Consider the following 17,401-nt stretch of genomic DNA (forward strand, 5'->3'; position numbering starts at 1 on the left):
AACACAACAACATAGATTCCATGCCGAGTTTTGCGAAATTGTATTTGGCAAATTCGTAATCTGACCAGTATATTTCTAATTTCAGTCATTGACAAAACATGGAACGACTCAAAAACTAACCATAAAATCAAAAAGGGTGGGCGAAGAGCCATTTTGAAAGGATAATTTGAACTGGCGGCTGGGCGCTGTTCTCCGTCAAAGTTCTCATCCCTTAAAGAGACTCAACCGCCAAGCAGTGTCCCCAAACGACACAAAGATCAGTAAATTAACTAACATCGCAATAATTAAATAAATTAAAGTATGAACCCACTAAAAAAAAACTGTGAGGGCGCTATTTACTCATTTGGTCGGTATCATCTTGCAGTGAGCCATTTGCAAAAATGTTTGTTTTAAACATTTCTTTTTGAATTATGCAATTCAAGATTTGTAGAAATAATATAGATAACAAATACTAGCAAAAATATAGCATCTTCTCGGATAATTTGCTATGAAAAGAATTGATAAGTTGAAAAGATACGTCAGAATAGCATATTGCAGGGAAAAACAAAAATGTGTATTAAAAAAGATAGCCTTTATTCGTTTTCCCCATAAGCAAATAGCACTATGTTTAACGATGTTAATCGATTGTTAGGTTCTTATTTTTTGTCAAGTTTATATTCAATCTGCTATTATTTTTTGTCAATTTTTTTCCACCAACAACCGATCTGATCAGGGCCATGACTCAAAATGTTTTTTTTTCCAAATTTACCTCCCCTGCAAAATCAACTTGTCGCTCTATCACACGTTATTCTCACAATATTAAAACACTTAGTTGTTCATAGAGGACAGCGCCACGCGTGGCAAAATTGAGAGAGTAACTATTGATGGGGCGACTAATACATTTTGCAGGAGAGGTAAAACGTGAAACAAGATTTGAGGCGATTGTTGGATAAATTTTTAAAAAATATGAACAAATACAAAGGCTGTTATGCAAAAGTTAGTTTAATGAGAAAATTTTATTTGACGAACTGATCTTGAAGTAAATACAGATTGGTCACAAAAACGAATGATTGATATGACCACAGGGAGCCCAGGAACTACCGGTATGATCAACTGTACGAAGTCCCTATGAGCAGGTGAAGTGGGGGGGGGGTATCGGCTGGTATCTAGTGTAAGAAATAGACAAGGGATGAAGGCTCCAGCCAGCTCACATTTTTTATGACTGTGGCAGCTAATTTTGTTTTACTGCACATTGCCCTACTGCGCATGTCCAATCACCTCTACTCACATGTACATCTAGTTGACCTCTAGGCATTAATAAATGTGGCTGGATTGCAACATTTGGGTATTTGAGTCGAACGTTTGAAACATGAATGAAATAAATCATAAAACTATAGCACATCATAGAAATGTAAAACCTTTTTTTAATATGAATGAAAATACATAGATTGAGAAGAGTTTAAGACTACAGAATAGAATAGAATGATTTCATAAAACTTTACTCTTCCACTGAAATCCATGTTGAGATTATGTGAAAAGATATCTATTTACATCCCTGTGCACTTCAGTGATATTTGGTTGTCCACGATCTGTGTGATCCTGTACTACTGCAAAACTTAATTTTTACTGTCAGACAAGCATGTGATCTGATCTACCACAATGAATGTGTCATAGCAAGGCATAGAAGCAGAGGAGACATTTGCTTATGTTTATACACAAGCATTGCGCGATTGCAAATTAAGTTTGATTTAGAAGTGAACAAAATTAATTTAGCAAAATATATAAAATACACAAGAACTAGTCTAATAGTTAATCAAAATGCTAATAACTAATGCATAGAACAGGGCATATTAAATCCTAATTCAAAAATAACATGAAGAGATACAAAGTAAGAGAATCATCTGATAAAGATGAAAAAATGTATTTCTTAGTTTTCCATGAGCCAAAAAGTTAAATGTGATCAATTTTAGAATTGTAGACATGACAGAAATAAAATAGCAGCAGCTATCAAAGCTTTGCATGCTTAATACATGATGCATGTAATTGTAATCCATCACAGGTAACATGAAAATTCAAGACGAGAATTTGAACTCTCCAACAAAGCCACCAAAATCAATGAGAACTAAGACAAGTGATTGTGTTAAATGTATTAAATGTATTGATGGATATGAGAAAATAAACAGTATAGTCAGATTTGTTTGATACTTTAAAAACAATACAAAGTCCAACATTCTGTTGATTCTTGGTTGAATACCAGAATGCCTACAGCTGTTACACTCAGCATATTGTTGGAATGTGTATCCCTCAAATTTAGACATGATTATCCCATGTTGCACGGTGTAAAAATAATAAATAAATGTCCTCTAGCTATTTGTGCCAAATCTTTCTGCTCTTTTCTGTTTTTTGGCCTGAAAAAAAATGAAATGAATAGTTGTTAATTACTCGGCTGTGTTGCATACTACATTGTGGATGTTACACATTACATCAATCAACTCACTATGGCTATTTGCTGATTTTTGGATTGATGAATTTTTTTTATATAAAATAAATAGATAAATAAAAAACAAAACTGAGTAATACTGTAAAATCTATATTAGAAGCCGCGGCTTCTATTAAAATGGTACAATGCAACAGAGGAGATGCGGCTTCTATTAGAGCATCTACACATATGAGAAATGGTGAATTTTTGGGTCTCAATTATTCAAAAAAAATGGGTGAGACTTCTATTAAGGATGCAGCGTATTTGAAAAAAGAATAATCCCTGGTTTGAAGTGTAAAATGTTGCCTGTAGCAGAAACTGATTCTGAAATCAGTAAAGGCTTGGAAAATGGCTACAATCGTTGCTTTTAACATTATATCGGCTGTGTCTTTGATGAACAAATTATTGACCAAGTAAATCACCAAACAAAACAAGTTGCCTGCTGCTAAAATTAATACTGTCAAGCTGAATCAATTCCTGCTGTTAGCACTGACCACAGTCCAGTCCAGTCCAGTCCAGTCACATACTATGGTGTTCAATGTCTGTATAAATTACAACATGTTATCTTACCTCAATATCACCTGCTATAACACCGGATGAAAGTTTTGATGAAGATGACAGAACTGCACCAAATCTTTCTTGTCTTTTCCTTTTCTGTTCTACTTCATTGAGCTGTAGTGAACACAAAATCTGGACTTTAATAAATCCTATGAATTATGGGATACTGGTCATAGTATCAAGTCAATCATTGAAAAGACATCACAGAACTTACATAGTTCCTATTGTTAAACCACATTTTCATTTACATATGCCTACTCAGAAGACCTGCATCCCTGCTACAGCTCTCACTCATTTGGGTCCTAACTATGTTGTCTTCACATGTTTTGCCATCATACACTACTATAGGTATACTGTATATTTTGTCACACACCACCTGAGGTAAATGGGTTGCTTGTCCTAGTCGTCTTTTCAAATGACAAAAATAAAAAAAAAATCTGTAAAGCTTACTTTAACTGCTGTCTTTGAAACATTGACACCAAACCTTTCAGCTCTTTTCTTTATTTTGTCTAAATCAGCACCCTGTTAATATAAAAGTAATATTATAAATCTAGAAGCAAAGCTCAACACAGAGAGAACCAGGTAAGTGTACACAGCATAAGCATTTGCTTTTATAGGTGTGTGGGAGTTCTCAAACATTGTAAGACGGGTTACATTGCAGCTATCACACACACATACTCAAGAATCCATGACTATGACAATTCAGACTTACTGATACTATTGTTGACCCTGATTTTATTGCTGAGGTGGTGGTAGTAGTTGACTTTGACACTGGTGATGTGGTACCAAATCTGAAAAGATACAAGACTATGAAATAACTGAAAACTTGCCAAATTAATGATGACATGCAGATACCTTGGACAGTTGTTTCTTATTTGATATCTTAGGAAACAAGAATGCAAGATCATTAAGACTCATTAAAACAAAAAGATACACCTTTGCATTATGTTTAAACATCAATAGGGTAATGGATATCCAAGCGTATGATAATTAGCCAATGACAAGTACACTGCATCTCTTAACATTGTATCTCACTTCTTTGTAAAAAACATACGCTACGCTACACTACACACCTAGATGTGATACTATAGTATTAATAGCCACAATTTTTACAAAGAAGAAACTTAGCAAAAGACACAGTGACTTGTAGTTTTAAAGATTCCAATGAAATGTACACTGCTAACCAGAATACCTAAGTACTCACCGTGCAGCTCTGGCAGCTTTCCTAGCATCTTCAGACTGGGCTCCAAATCTTTGTGCACGAATAGCAATTCTCTGTAGAGGTCAAGGTGAAAGTAAAGTAAAGAACACAATGATGATTATTCATTCAAAACCATAAACACAGCATAACATATTCCCACCTACATGTACAGTATTTGCTTTATTAGAACCTTATTCTTAATAACAATATTTTTTTTTTTTTTTTTTTTACTGAAGTACATTTATGATAGTTAAAACTAGTATGTTTTTTAGACAAAATTGTGCACTGATTAACATACATGTGTCAACAAGGCAGCGAGTACACTAATTTGGTGTAGAAAACATTGCAGCCACTGATATACACGTGTCAACAAGGTATTGAGTACACTAATTTGGTGTAGAAAACATTGCAGCCACTGATATACACGTGTCAACAAGGTATTGAGTACACTAATATGGTGAAGAAAACATTGCAGCCACTGATATACATGTGTCAACAAGGTATTGAGTACACTAATTTGGTGTAGAAATTATTGCTGCGTAAAACTTACTTCTTGCTCTGTAGTGGTTTTCAAGGTTGGTGAAATGACAGGTTTAATAGTTGGTGACGTGGGGGATTTTGGTGGTGCATCTATTGATAATCTTATTAATTTGGGTTTTTCTTTTGTTTCTGTTGACACTATCTCTGTATTTTCTGTTTTTTTTGGTTCAGCTGCTATCACCACTTCTTCCTTTTTCACTATCTCTTCTATTTCATCATCTTCTACGTCATCGTCGTCATCCTCCACCTCCACTACATCGTCATCCTGCCAGATATAACAATTTAGAGAGCATAGTATGCAAATGAAGATAGAATACACAAACATTTATTCAATTTAATCGTATTTCACAGATCAATACATTTAATGCATTTTTAGCCCTGATTTGGAAAACTCCATCAACAATACTGCACCAGAAGTGTCACAATGACCGACAGTATTTCAAGCCATTATTCAGGTCTAGACTTTAGACAGAGCTCTTTCTAAGGTCTATGTGTATTTCTGAAGATGTATAAATCGCTATTAATTCCAATACAATTAAGTGTCTTGCTGTGATCAGTATAAATCATCAACACCATAACTTTCAGATTTGATTATTGGCCAAGTTACTCAAAATTGACTGTGATTTCAATTAAATTTTACAAACAAAACAACCAGAGCCCTAAATCACTGTTTTTCTTGCGACTGCTACCAATTTAAAAAGTTGATAGCATGACAATACTGTTGGGTAGTCCATAAGTGGTTTGGTAATTGAATGCAGTCAATTTTGAATACATGAAAACAACCAACTCATTTTTTGTAGGACAATTTTAATCAATCACAAATTTCTAGTAATCTACTTGGGTTACCGGTATTAATTTTGAAAAAAATGTTAGCCCTAGCACAAGAATTGATAATCTTTGTGCTTCAGGCAACTGTAATAAATGCATACATTCATGATTCAATATAAGAAATTAAGAATTCAATTGATCACACACACCTCTAAGACTTCATCGTCCTCTTCTGTACTACCTGTTCAAATAAAATTGCAAAAATTTGCCTGAAATTACTCAGTACATGTGTTTTTGTTGAATGACAGAAGAAGTAAAACAACTCAACCATCTATACACATCAATTGTCTGAACTTACAAATCAGCTCTCAAAGTTTAATATTTTCCCCAGTGTCCATTGGCAACCAATTAGTAACCAATTAGTAATGGTAGTAACAAAACTGCTGGTCACCAGAATTAATTCTTTTACAAATACATAAGAAATTTAGATATTTCAGATGCGATTTCCTTAATTAGCAGCCTAGATATATTTTTTCTGATCGCCATTGATTAAAATTTAATATCCATGGTGATCAAAATAATCGCAAATCAGAAAATCATTACTTTTGGAATAAATTCAGATGAACAAGGTCTATCGGTAATTGTCAGTAACATGGGCTAAAATTGTGCCCTCAGCGGTGAACTTAAAACGTATAGACATGTGAATTCTATAGCGATGGATGGAAAAATTATTTAAGGTTTGACATTTTTGGCAAGCTATATTACGGATGATGGTATTAGGTTAGCAGCTTAGGTGTTGTTAAGGCAGTTTATTTACTCTTTCACAGTGAAAATGTTACAGGAAAGCAACACAAATACAGAGAGTAAGAACACAATAGCAATGTAACCCATAAATGAAAGCTATAGATTCCACCACACTATTGAACAAAAAATGCGCCTTATACACACTTCAATTAGAGATGTGCTTTTAATAGAGATGTGCTTCGAATAGAGATGTGCTTCTAATAGAGCAAATGCAGCAACTATGTTTTACTTGGGTATTGTTATCCCCTCAGTAAAACATTCAAAACTTTACAAAGAGAAGCAATCCAAAATGACTACAATGTTTAGAATGTTTTGGGGTTATTATGTATCCAAATTATTCAAAAGGAGTTTGATAGATTACTTTATGGATTACTCAGAATAATTACAAGTTTAATTTGAATGATGTTTTGCAGTGATGAGTCCATTTCAGAGACGAATTTCATAGTTTTTAGTCTTACCTTCATCAAGTATACTGATACCTGCATCACCTGTAGAAGCAGAGAATGGACGCACGATTAATACATCACATGCAATAAGTAAACTGAAAGGTACATGCAAACTATGTTATAATGTTTGCCTTGCATGGAATAGGTAAACAGAGAGGTACATGCAAACTATGTTATAATGTTTGCCTTGCATGGAATAGGTAAACAGAGAGGTACATGCAAACTATGTTATGTTTGCCTTGCATGGAATAGGTAGACAGAGAGGTACATGCAAACTATGTTATGTTTGCCTTGCATGGAATAGGTAAACATAGAGGTACATGCAAACTATGTTATGTTTGCCTTGCATGGAAAAGGTAAACAGAGAGGTACATGCAAACTATGTTATGTTTGCCTTGCATGGAATAGGTAAACAGAGAGGTACATGCAAACTATGGTATGTTTGCCTTGCATGGAATAGGTAAACAGAGAGGTACATGCAAACTATGTTATGTTTGCCTTGCATGGAATAGGTAGACAGAGAGGTACATGCAAACTATGGTATGTTTGCCTTGCATGGAATAGGTAAACAGGGAGGTACATGCAAACTATGGTATGTTTGCCTTGCATGGAATAGGTAAACAGAGAGGTACATGCAAACTATGTTATGTTTGCCTTGCATGGAATAGGTAGACAGAGAGGTACATGCAAACTATGGTATGTTTGCCTTGCATGGAATAGGTAAACAGAGAGGTACATGCAAACTATGTTATGTTTGCCTTGCATGGAAAAGGTAAACAGAGAGGTACATGCAAACTATGTTATGTTGGCCTTGCATGGAATAGGTAAACAGAGAGGTACATGCAAACTATGTTATAATGTTTGCCTTGCATGGAATAGGTAAACAGAGAGGTACATGCAAACTATGTTATAATGTTGGCCTTGCATGGAATATTGTAAAGCCATTTATTTTCACTTGCATTTAATTTCACTATTTCTCTGGGTTTTGAGTTCATTACATGACTTCTACTGTTAATTTCATGTTCACATGGATTTAATTTAATTTTACTCATCAGCAAAAACAGCAAAATTAAAACCAGCAAATAATTAATGTGTTCACAGTGGGTAAACTGAGGGGTACATGAAAACTGTTATGTTTGCCTTGCATGGAATAGGTAAACTGAGGGGTACATGAAAACTATGTTATGTTTGCCTTGCATGGAATAGGTAAACTGAGGGGTACATGAAAACTATGTTATAATGTTGACCCTGCATGATAGATTGTTACTATACATGCACCTGTAAAAGTACAATGCGACACTAATTGTACAAATCAACACCAAATTTTCAACACCAAAGCATTTGGCAAGGTATGCACATGCAGAAATGTTTGTGTGAAATGTCTCTTGATGATGATCTCCATCCCAATAGACAATTCAGTTCAAAACTCAACATGTGCCGACATGTGCTTAGAGTGACTGTTTGACGACACGACATGGGATAAAATTATGCTCTCAGTGGTAAACTGAATGCTTGTTACACGTGTACTATCTTGTTTCAATGTTTAAAGCTTAGCTGAAGATGCTTGAACCATGAACATGAACAACTGGATGTTTCTGGCCATGGTCAAAAAGGCTGCATTAGACTTGATTTCCAGCCTTTGTCCCTGTCCGCATGTTTTTTTATACAGTCAAACCTGTCTATAGCGGCCACCCAAGGGACTTTGAAATTTTGGCCTTTATAGACAGGTGGCCTTTCTATACAGGTTCACTAATTTATTCATGAATATTAATTAGGCACTGAATGTATTAAAACGGATCTCGCAACCCCATTTGACACACTATTACACTACTGTACACAGTATCCAAACACTTTATTACAAATAAAAATGTTGATTTTAAATAGTATTATGTAAACTAAAATCATTTCACAAAAAATCGATCATTGCACAATAATGAGTAGTATGAAAATTATTTGAAGATTTGTACAGTAAAGTTGATGTTCAGCAGCAGTTTGAGTCTCATTTCCTACTAAAGAAATCACTCAGCTTGCTTTGCTTAGCTATTCTGAATTTCTTTGTTTCTTTAAATATCTATTGTGTCTGGTAACTGTTCTAATAAATCGGAATGCAGGGTTCTCCCCAGAAAAAATGCATAGCGCCGGGGCTAATTTGCATAATAATTTGCATATCATTTACATATCTTTCTTTCATTGATTAACAGAACTTATTTACAATTATGAATATTAGTGAGCTCAGTCACAGGGCAAATATTTTTTTTAATGGAATCAACACATTATGTTTCACAATTTAGAAGAGTTTGAAACATTCTCGAAATACAAATGCTACAGACTAAAAACAAACACAAATATATTATTGTTGCAATTTAATTGTTTTGTAAAACGTTGAAGGAAACGCATTCAAAACGTTAAGCCAGATTTATGTTCACGAATCTCATAATTTTATTCACTCCAAAAACATTCTCCTTCAAAAAATCGATCACGTAATTAATTGACGTATTGTTGTAATTTATTATTCGTACCATCAACTTCTAAAACGTTTACAATTACAGTAATGAGCGAACAAATAAAGCTTCAAAACGATCATCAAAGTTACGACGTGACATAACTTACTTGGCCATGTTATACACCAGTTATAGCAATAATTCCTCAACAAATTTTACTTCTTTTTTTTTGATATGAAATGTAAGTAAAATCCGACTTATTTTTATCGGGAGCGATTATTTTTGATCACTTGATCGCTTCAGTAAAAAAAAAACAGACCCGCCATGATGTTTGTGAAACATTAGCATGTGTCCTTTGACCCGATGGATCAAGAATTCCATTAACCAATCAAAATGCCGCATGGTAATGCCGGTAGAACCCGAAGTTTTCCGAATGGTAGTGATCATAAAAATTACATTGCGGAAGTAAAGCGATGTCGTAGCACGATGTGTTGGCATCGATTTCAATTGAAAACTGCATGACAGCTTTCGAAAGAGGTGATTTGCAATTTTTAAAAGGTAAATTAGGTCTTGAAAGAAGAGTTTTTACATGATTCGCAATGATAACAGTTCAAATGTATTTTACCAAATCACGCAATAAACACGTTTTTTTCTTGAGTAGCGTGAACTGATCGTGAACTCCGATTTGACCATGTTATATCGAGGTGGAATTGATTTTGAAATAATTTTAGCTTTCAATCTAAAGACTGTGTCTATCACAGAAAGTATTTACTTACAAACAAAGAGGTGCTAATTCCACAAATTTGACTAGCCGCTACGTATCGTGCGACTAGGTCTATTGTTTATAAATTATAATCCACGACTGGCAGGATGCGTGTCGGTCGGTATGTAATTATACCAACAATCAGACAATAGTCCTCGTCGGAAGCATTTCCGTGGTGGTCACTAATTTTGAGTGACGGTCGGGGCCGACCGGCGTGGCGAACAAAGCTTTTTCACATCTGATATTGGCATGTCAAATATGAAATCAAGCGCCGAGGTGGGAACACATAGCGCCGAGGTCCCAAGTGAAGCGCCGAGATTCACAGGTATAGCGCTGCGGACCTCGGCGCTAAAAAGCCCTGGGGAGAACCCTGGAATGTTTCTGGGCTATTCTTTCAAGGAGAAGGAAGAGGGACAGTTAGCAGTGCTTTATTGATCCCTACAACGTTACGTATACGGAAAGAACACTTATCTATTGTATCCTTCCAGTTACATGTACGTGACAACTTGAAAGTTTCCTCCCAAATCACAATTCCCTTAACATTTCGTTCATTTTTTTCAAAAATCTTCTTGACCTACCTCACTTACGAAATGGTTGATCCCTAATCAAAACATTACTTTGCGCAATCCAATTCTGTGCGACTTTCATGTTATTGTACTGAAGCAACAATAGAAACATGTGAAATATGCCTGGCGGCTTTGGCCGGCCATGGAGGTAATAATGGGCCGGCGAACTGGGGTCAATTTAACATCATTGTTAAAAGCATCTATTGTTACATGCACCGAGGCAGTAGCGACCGAAAAAAATTGTTGAACGAATTTAGTTTAGACGAGACGATACTGCACACACATTCCCTCGCAGTGATCGATACACACTAACGCAGGGCTAACGGAAACGACTCTACTTTTTGACCCGAGTTATCATAACCCCGGAAGAACAAGAACGCACATGCGCAAGGCTAATTAGCATAATTTATTTGGATGGATAAACAGGCATGGCCGTTGCGTTGATTTTTTTACTTTTTGCTATCAGTTCCAGTTACATGCGTATTTATCGGTATTTATAGGAGTTCAAAGTGAATAAATATCAATACTAAATAACAAGTGAGCTGTTATGTTTTTTTTGTTGGTAATCAATTCGATCGGGGATTTACCGTCGGCATTCCGATTCACCCCAGCCACATGCAGCGGGACCGTGACTGTGTCCTGGCGACTCACACAACTTTTGCGGGTCGTCATCGTTGTGATTGCTCGATTCATTAATTGAACAAAATTGTAAGTTATTCCAATGGTATACATATTTCAACAAAACAATGACAGCATGTTTTTTTTATCAAGACATTTTCAAATTCATAATTATGTTTTTGGCGTTCCATAGCCATCGGTACGTGTGCTTGCCGTGGTAAACTGAATTATAAACAAGAATAAAACATAATTGCCGAAGCCATCGGTTGAACGAAAGGTGTGAAACGTGCTAACTTTGTTCTTTGTGAGCTTATTAGTTGTCTGAGGTGGAAGGCAGTAGTCTGCAAGACATCCGGGAACTATGTCCGTTATATGCAGTTCAACTGATCACTGCGGCCGCTGAAGCGTGGCCGTTGGCCGCGTTAGGCAGGTGGCCGCTGTAAACAGGGTATTTTACATGTAAAATTCGTAGGGACTGTTCGGTTGTGACCGCTATAGGCAGGTGGCCGCTATATCCAGGTGGCCGTTAACACAGGTTTGACTGTACCATTACTGGTATACTTCTCTCAATGGTACTTGTTATTATATACTGGGACACAAACTGGAGATTAGGCAGCATTGGTTTATACCAGCCAATATTCTGGGCTGCAAATTAACAGATTTTTTATCTCTGTTGTGTAATTTGTTATCATACATATCATCTACTTTACCTAGCGTAGATTTAAAGAAAATCTTACCATTTTGATCAAGGCTGCTTTGAAGTCTTTGTACTAATTCAGCTTTATTACCTTTGCTGTCAAGTCCCTTGTCTTGGAGAAGTTTCCTGAGCTCAGGAACCTACACGAAGCAACAGGAATAAGAATAGCAAAACAATAGGGTCAATTTCTTAGGTAAAGACGTGTTTTCTTGAACTTACAGGTTGATTATGTTGTGTCAAAAGGAATGTATTTATGACAATGATTAGTGTAAGAGTTGACATTTTGGTGGATAAAAGTCAAAAAACGACTGGATAAAGGGACGCCATATTAAGTTTAAATAATTAACTGAGGACTGTCAAACAATGTCAAGCTACGTTGGGCCACTGAAACAGGGTGCACTATCTAATCTCCACACACAGTTCCTAAAGCGTTTCTCATTATCGTATAGCGGATACAGCGTGGACAATGAAAATAATGTTTGCAAATTTGAACAGATACATGTAATACAAGCCAGAAATACTCCTAGTTGTTTTTAATGAATACTGTGTTTAGTATTGTTTACTGTTATGTCCCAAGCGCTTGTACATGTACGTGGTGATAAAGAGCGTATTCCGGAGACTAAATTGTGACTATTTTTATTTTTTTAACGCAACTACTAAATCTAGTCTTTGCAGTCACACTAAAAGTAGGTGAACAAATGAGTATTTATTTTAGATACATGTGTAATACAAGTTCTGACCACCCTTGTCTAACCAACCTCATGCACTTTAGGAAATGTAAACTAGTCTGCATGTAACAGTTCTATTTTGTGATACAAGTGGCTGTGGTCGGTCATTAGGTTTTCACACGGAATGCATTGTCTCAAATTTATTATCTTTAAAATTTCCATTTATCAGTAGCGAAAGTGCACCTTGCAATGAATGTTTTTTTATTGTTGACTATAGTGAGCATGACAGCATCCTAAGCAATGAACCATATTCTGCTCACTGCGAGATCTTGCGTGGCCAAGCTTTACGTCCTTAGCAACTAGTTTTAATCACGTTACACACGTCAAGCTTTACCCTAGAGACGGTGGTAGCGCCATTGTTCACTCCGCCGAATTCTGTTCACACAACAATATCAAGTGTACAAAAACGCTCTTATGGTGATCTGAAGGATAACACGAATGTTGAGTTTTTTACACATTTCTCGAAACCCAAAACACAACCTGGGAAATGTGATGGGTGGATCAGTGCCTGTTCTCATGCCGATGACTTACAGTACTCGACCACGTTAGCGTCCAGTGTCCTTACTCAGAAAATCATAATTATTTAGCGATGGACGCACCCCTCGGAAAACAGTGCAAATGACAATGTTAATTGACTATGCGACAGATTAGTGGAGATATTACATCTTTGAGGGAAATAAAATTACAAAATTAATTTAGTTGTCATTGAATGATGAAACAGTAATGGTTACAAAAAAATATGCACATTTTATTACAATATTAATTACATACCACCCGAATTTACGAGGTTACAAATACAGTGGCCCCTCGCTAAGTCGCGCCTCAATAAGTCGCGAGTATCACCATGGCTCCCAAAATCATAGTACACATCATGTACAAGTATTGTTTTTGATGTCCAGTTTTTTTCTTTGTGCATGAGTCTGTTCGTTTTTATTCATAAATGTGCAAAGTTTTAAACAGCTGTAAAATCGGCAATGAAAAAAGCATGCTGACTGGCAGACTATGATTACGAACAGTGCCATCAACTCGCACCATATTTCAAAGGTATGCCGGTACACACACCGCGAGTACGCGGCCAACAAGTGAACATAACAATGGCTAGGTGTGAAAGTGTGATCGGCTTTCAGTCAAGAAATAAACACCATTTTCGGGTTTACTTTGATGAACGCGTTTAAAAACTCACTGAAACAGCCACTGGCTTCATTCTGATCTCAATTTTTCAACTGAGCAGCATGTCTAAACGAAAGTTAACAAGCATTTCTGTAAGAGATAAACTTGCAGCGATTGACCGAGTAAGGAAAGGTGAAACCAAGGCAATGATTGCACGTGACCTCGGCGTAGGTGAATCCACTATTTGCGGATGGGTGAAGTATGGTTTATTCAAGAAATATATGCAGGAACGCCACTGTCTGGTCCCATCATACGGGAGAAGGCTCACGTCCTGGCTAAACAATTGCGAGGACAGGACTTTGACTTTGAGGCCAGCGCTGGGTGGTTCTGGCGTTGGCAAAATAGACACCCTGTCCATGAAATTTCTGTACAAGGGGAGGCTAGATCAGCGGATCTTGAGGCTGCAAGAAACTTTCCAAAAAAATTGAAAGAAATTATCGAAGCTGGTGGTTACTCGGAGGAACAAATTTATAATGCTGACGAAGCAGGATTATTTTCGAAAATGTTGCCATCTAAGACACAAGCATCAGCAAGTAACCCACAGAACGTTGGACACAAACAAAATAAACTGCGGATTACTGTCATGTTTACTGCTAATAAGATAGGCAGTCACAAACTTAAACCCGTTGTGATTGGAAAAAGTCTTTGACCGTGCTGTTTTCATCATGTAAACACTGACAATTTGCCGATTGTGTATATTGCTTCTGGAAACACGTGGACATGCACTACATGTACATGTATATTATCAATGAAGACCTTTTAATAAAGACCCCCCTTTTTCTGTGTGATATAACGTGTTGATTGTTTTTATTCTGCCCCTTTGTTTGAATAAATAGCCACTTTCCCAAGAACCTTGCTAAGTCGCGGCCCTCGATAAGTCACGGTTTTCGCTTGGACCCAGACACCCACAACTTAGCGAGGGGCCACTGTATTGTTCGAACACATTCAAAGTCAAAATCTTCATCATTATCTTCATTGTCAAATGTTTTGGATCGTACGCAAACTCTCAATGAAAAGCATTTTTCGCCATGACATATTCTTGCACGATTTGACCTAATGGGTCAACCAATCAAAAAGCTGTAATTCTTTAGAAATTCCCCAAAACTTTCTGGTACCGCAGTGCGAAAGTGAATTATCAATGTCGATGTACGATCTGTTGGAATAGATTTCAGCGAATAAACGGCATGATTTTTTCAAAAACTGGTAACTAGCAATTTTTGATACATGTAGATAAATTGAATATGGCATGAAGTATTTGCCACATTTCACTTTTATTAACAAGTCATTGTCGAAGTGTAGTTAACATGTTGTAGCATTCACAACATAATCACGGTGGTCAATATCCACGCTATATCATATAAAAGCGATTACCAGTATTCATTAAGTAAATTAAAAGCATTTTGAAAGGGGTGGGCACTTAGCCGAGCATGCACTACTCCGACATCGTCACATCTACACCCAATACCAGCCACTACAAAGGGTGTAGAATTCAATGTTGAAACAACAAATTTATGTAAAAGGCTCTTGAGTCATGGCACTATGAGTTTGTCGACATTATCCATCATATAAACGTAAAAAGAAAGATGAAACAAACGAATCGCAAGAGTGGAAATAAGGTCAACAAACAATGCACAACGTTATGCAAAGACGCCATTTTGAACCATAGCTTGACCTGTGTCACGTGGCTGACACAGTTGTCAGGGTATCTCGTAGTGAGTGGAATATCCACTATTCATGCATCGTGGTCATCACTGTGGCATCGTAGTTCAATGATATGAGGGGGGTGGGGGTGAATATGATATGGTAAATCTGCATTTCAGACAAACACTATTGTTATACAACACTATTGTATACTAAGATGAAAAGTGAATGTATACAATAATATATTGTATATCTTCTCTGAACAAAAAGACATTTGGAAGATTAAAATCAGTTCACTGTCAAGATCATGACTATCACTTGTAGATAACAGACTTCAATCTGAACACATGTTTATTTTCACTGTAGAGATTTTTTTAATCTCATCATTCACACCACCAAGAAGACTCACACCTTTTGTGTTTCAGTATATTTCTTTGGTAGATTTTTTGTTTAAATTACCAGAAACTTTTTTTAAATTTGTTTTCGTGTGCAAAGTTTATTATTACAAACATTACAAAATGGGTAGCAACATTATTGGGATACATTGTAATTAGTAAATTAACTTGAATAGTTCTTAGAATAGAACCCCCAATAATAATTTAGTTTGCCAATGACCGTGACACTGACCATAAAAGGTATCCTTCATATTATACCTCCATTCTAGGACTAGAACAAAGCAAAAGAGCCTGTTTATCAAAATCATACAAGTTCATTGACCCCCCAAGTGTTTAATTTTTGTTGCAACCATAACACGAGGTCTGGGTCAAGCGACAATCGAACATTTTCCGACAATCAATATCAAGGTACAAATCGCAGCTGCAGTTTTTGTTACACGTGAAACATAACGAATGTGTGAGAGAAACTAGACTTGAGTCGCCGCATGTTGCAGGTCGCAAGCAGCGTTTCAATGAAAAAAAATGTCGCGCTCGTCGAACGAACTTGGCGCCGAAGTTTACCAAATTGTGTCATCGCAAAACATCCCCATGGCATTGCAGCACCCATGCATGTTATTTTACTGTTACTTTTCAATCTGATATCAGTAATTCTGCAATCGATACTCGGAGTATTTAACCGAATGTCAATACAACAACATACCTTCAACTTCTTCAAATCAACACCGGTATCCGCCATTTTGATGATGCGTTGCTTGAACTACCCGGATGACTAACCTTTGACCCACTACGCCAAATTAGAACTGCTTTCTTGAACAAATTGCACGTTCAGAAACATTTACATTATCCCGAAAACTAATCTTATATATTATTTCAGTACAATCAACATAAATAGCAGACAACGACGTGAAAATCATTTCCAGCTTATTCCCTTCTTGTCGCCACCATCGTCAGAAGACGGAAAGTCGTTTGTTTATGAGAACCACAGTGCCTCAACGTTGAGGGACTATTATTGTGTGGGAAATACAGGGCTCGTACCACTAATTGAATTTCCATAGACGACAATGTTAATATATGATGAGATTGCTATATGAAAATGACGAAGAAAGTTGAAAATATGGCTCAAAAATGGGAAATCAACATGCCAGTAATCAACCATATGAAAAAAACTAACATGTTGGCCAGCTCAAACTCTTGCAAATCTCAGGTAAACAAGACACACCTACTGTATTTGGATTGCACCAAGAGAAATCACTGGAAAAACACCAAGATTAGAACATCCATTAACACACAGAATAAACCCACAGGTACACAGCCGCTAAGTAGTAAACAAAAGACCACATGTTGGTCTCACCTCTGACCCAGGTGATTACGCCCTCAAACAGGGAGCACCTGAGAAAAATAATATTTAAAAAATTTCATTGGTTCTTGCTGGGCATTTAAATTGGGGGCTACGAGCAGCCATTGGTTAATTAGTGGCATGAGACCTACAGTCAATAGGACTGTTGTAAACGAGCCACAGGTTTTCACCACCAGATAAAACTACACCGCACAGACAATAGGAATGTGGATTCGTATTTTTTTTTTCTTTTTCATATTACACTGAATCA

The 17,401-nt window shown here is 36.5% G+C and overlaps 2 protein-coding genes across 2 annotated transcripts in view; both read right to left on the bottom strand.

The window, feature by feature from the left end:
- Positions 1-17,401, bottom strand: part of LOC100367644 (phospholipid phosphatase 3-like) — a 212,664-nt gene that overhangs the window by 9,741 nt on the left and 185,522 nt on the right. The window lies entirely within an intron of this gene.
- LOC100369155 (uncharacterized) lies at positions 2,115-16,620 on the bottom strand. Its single transcript, XM_002741550.4, has 10 exons — positions 16,495-16,620; positions 11,901-12,000; positions 6,788-6,817; positions 5,735-5,766; positions 4,768-5,022; positions 4,221-4,291; positions 3,729-3,807; positions 3,467-3,538; positions 3,029-3,130; positions 2,115-2,387 (listed from the first exon to the last, which is right to left on the bottom strand). Exons 1-10 carry the CDS (start codon positions 16,528-16,530, stop codon positions 2,343-2,345), a joined length of 822 nt encoding a protein of 273 aa, XP_002741596.2. The 5' UTR covers positions 16,531-16,620; the 3' UTR covers positions 2,115-2,342.

Source organism: Saccoglossus kowalevskii, chromosome 7 (assembly GCF_978046115.1).
Source record: "Saccoglossus kowalevskii chromosome 7, keSacKowa6.1, whole genome shotgun sequence".
Classification (NCBI taxonomy): domain Eukaryota; kingdom Metazoa; phylum Hemichordata; class Enteropneusta; family Harrimaniidae; genus Saccoglossus; species Saccoglossus kowalevskii.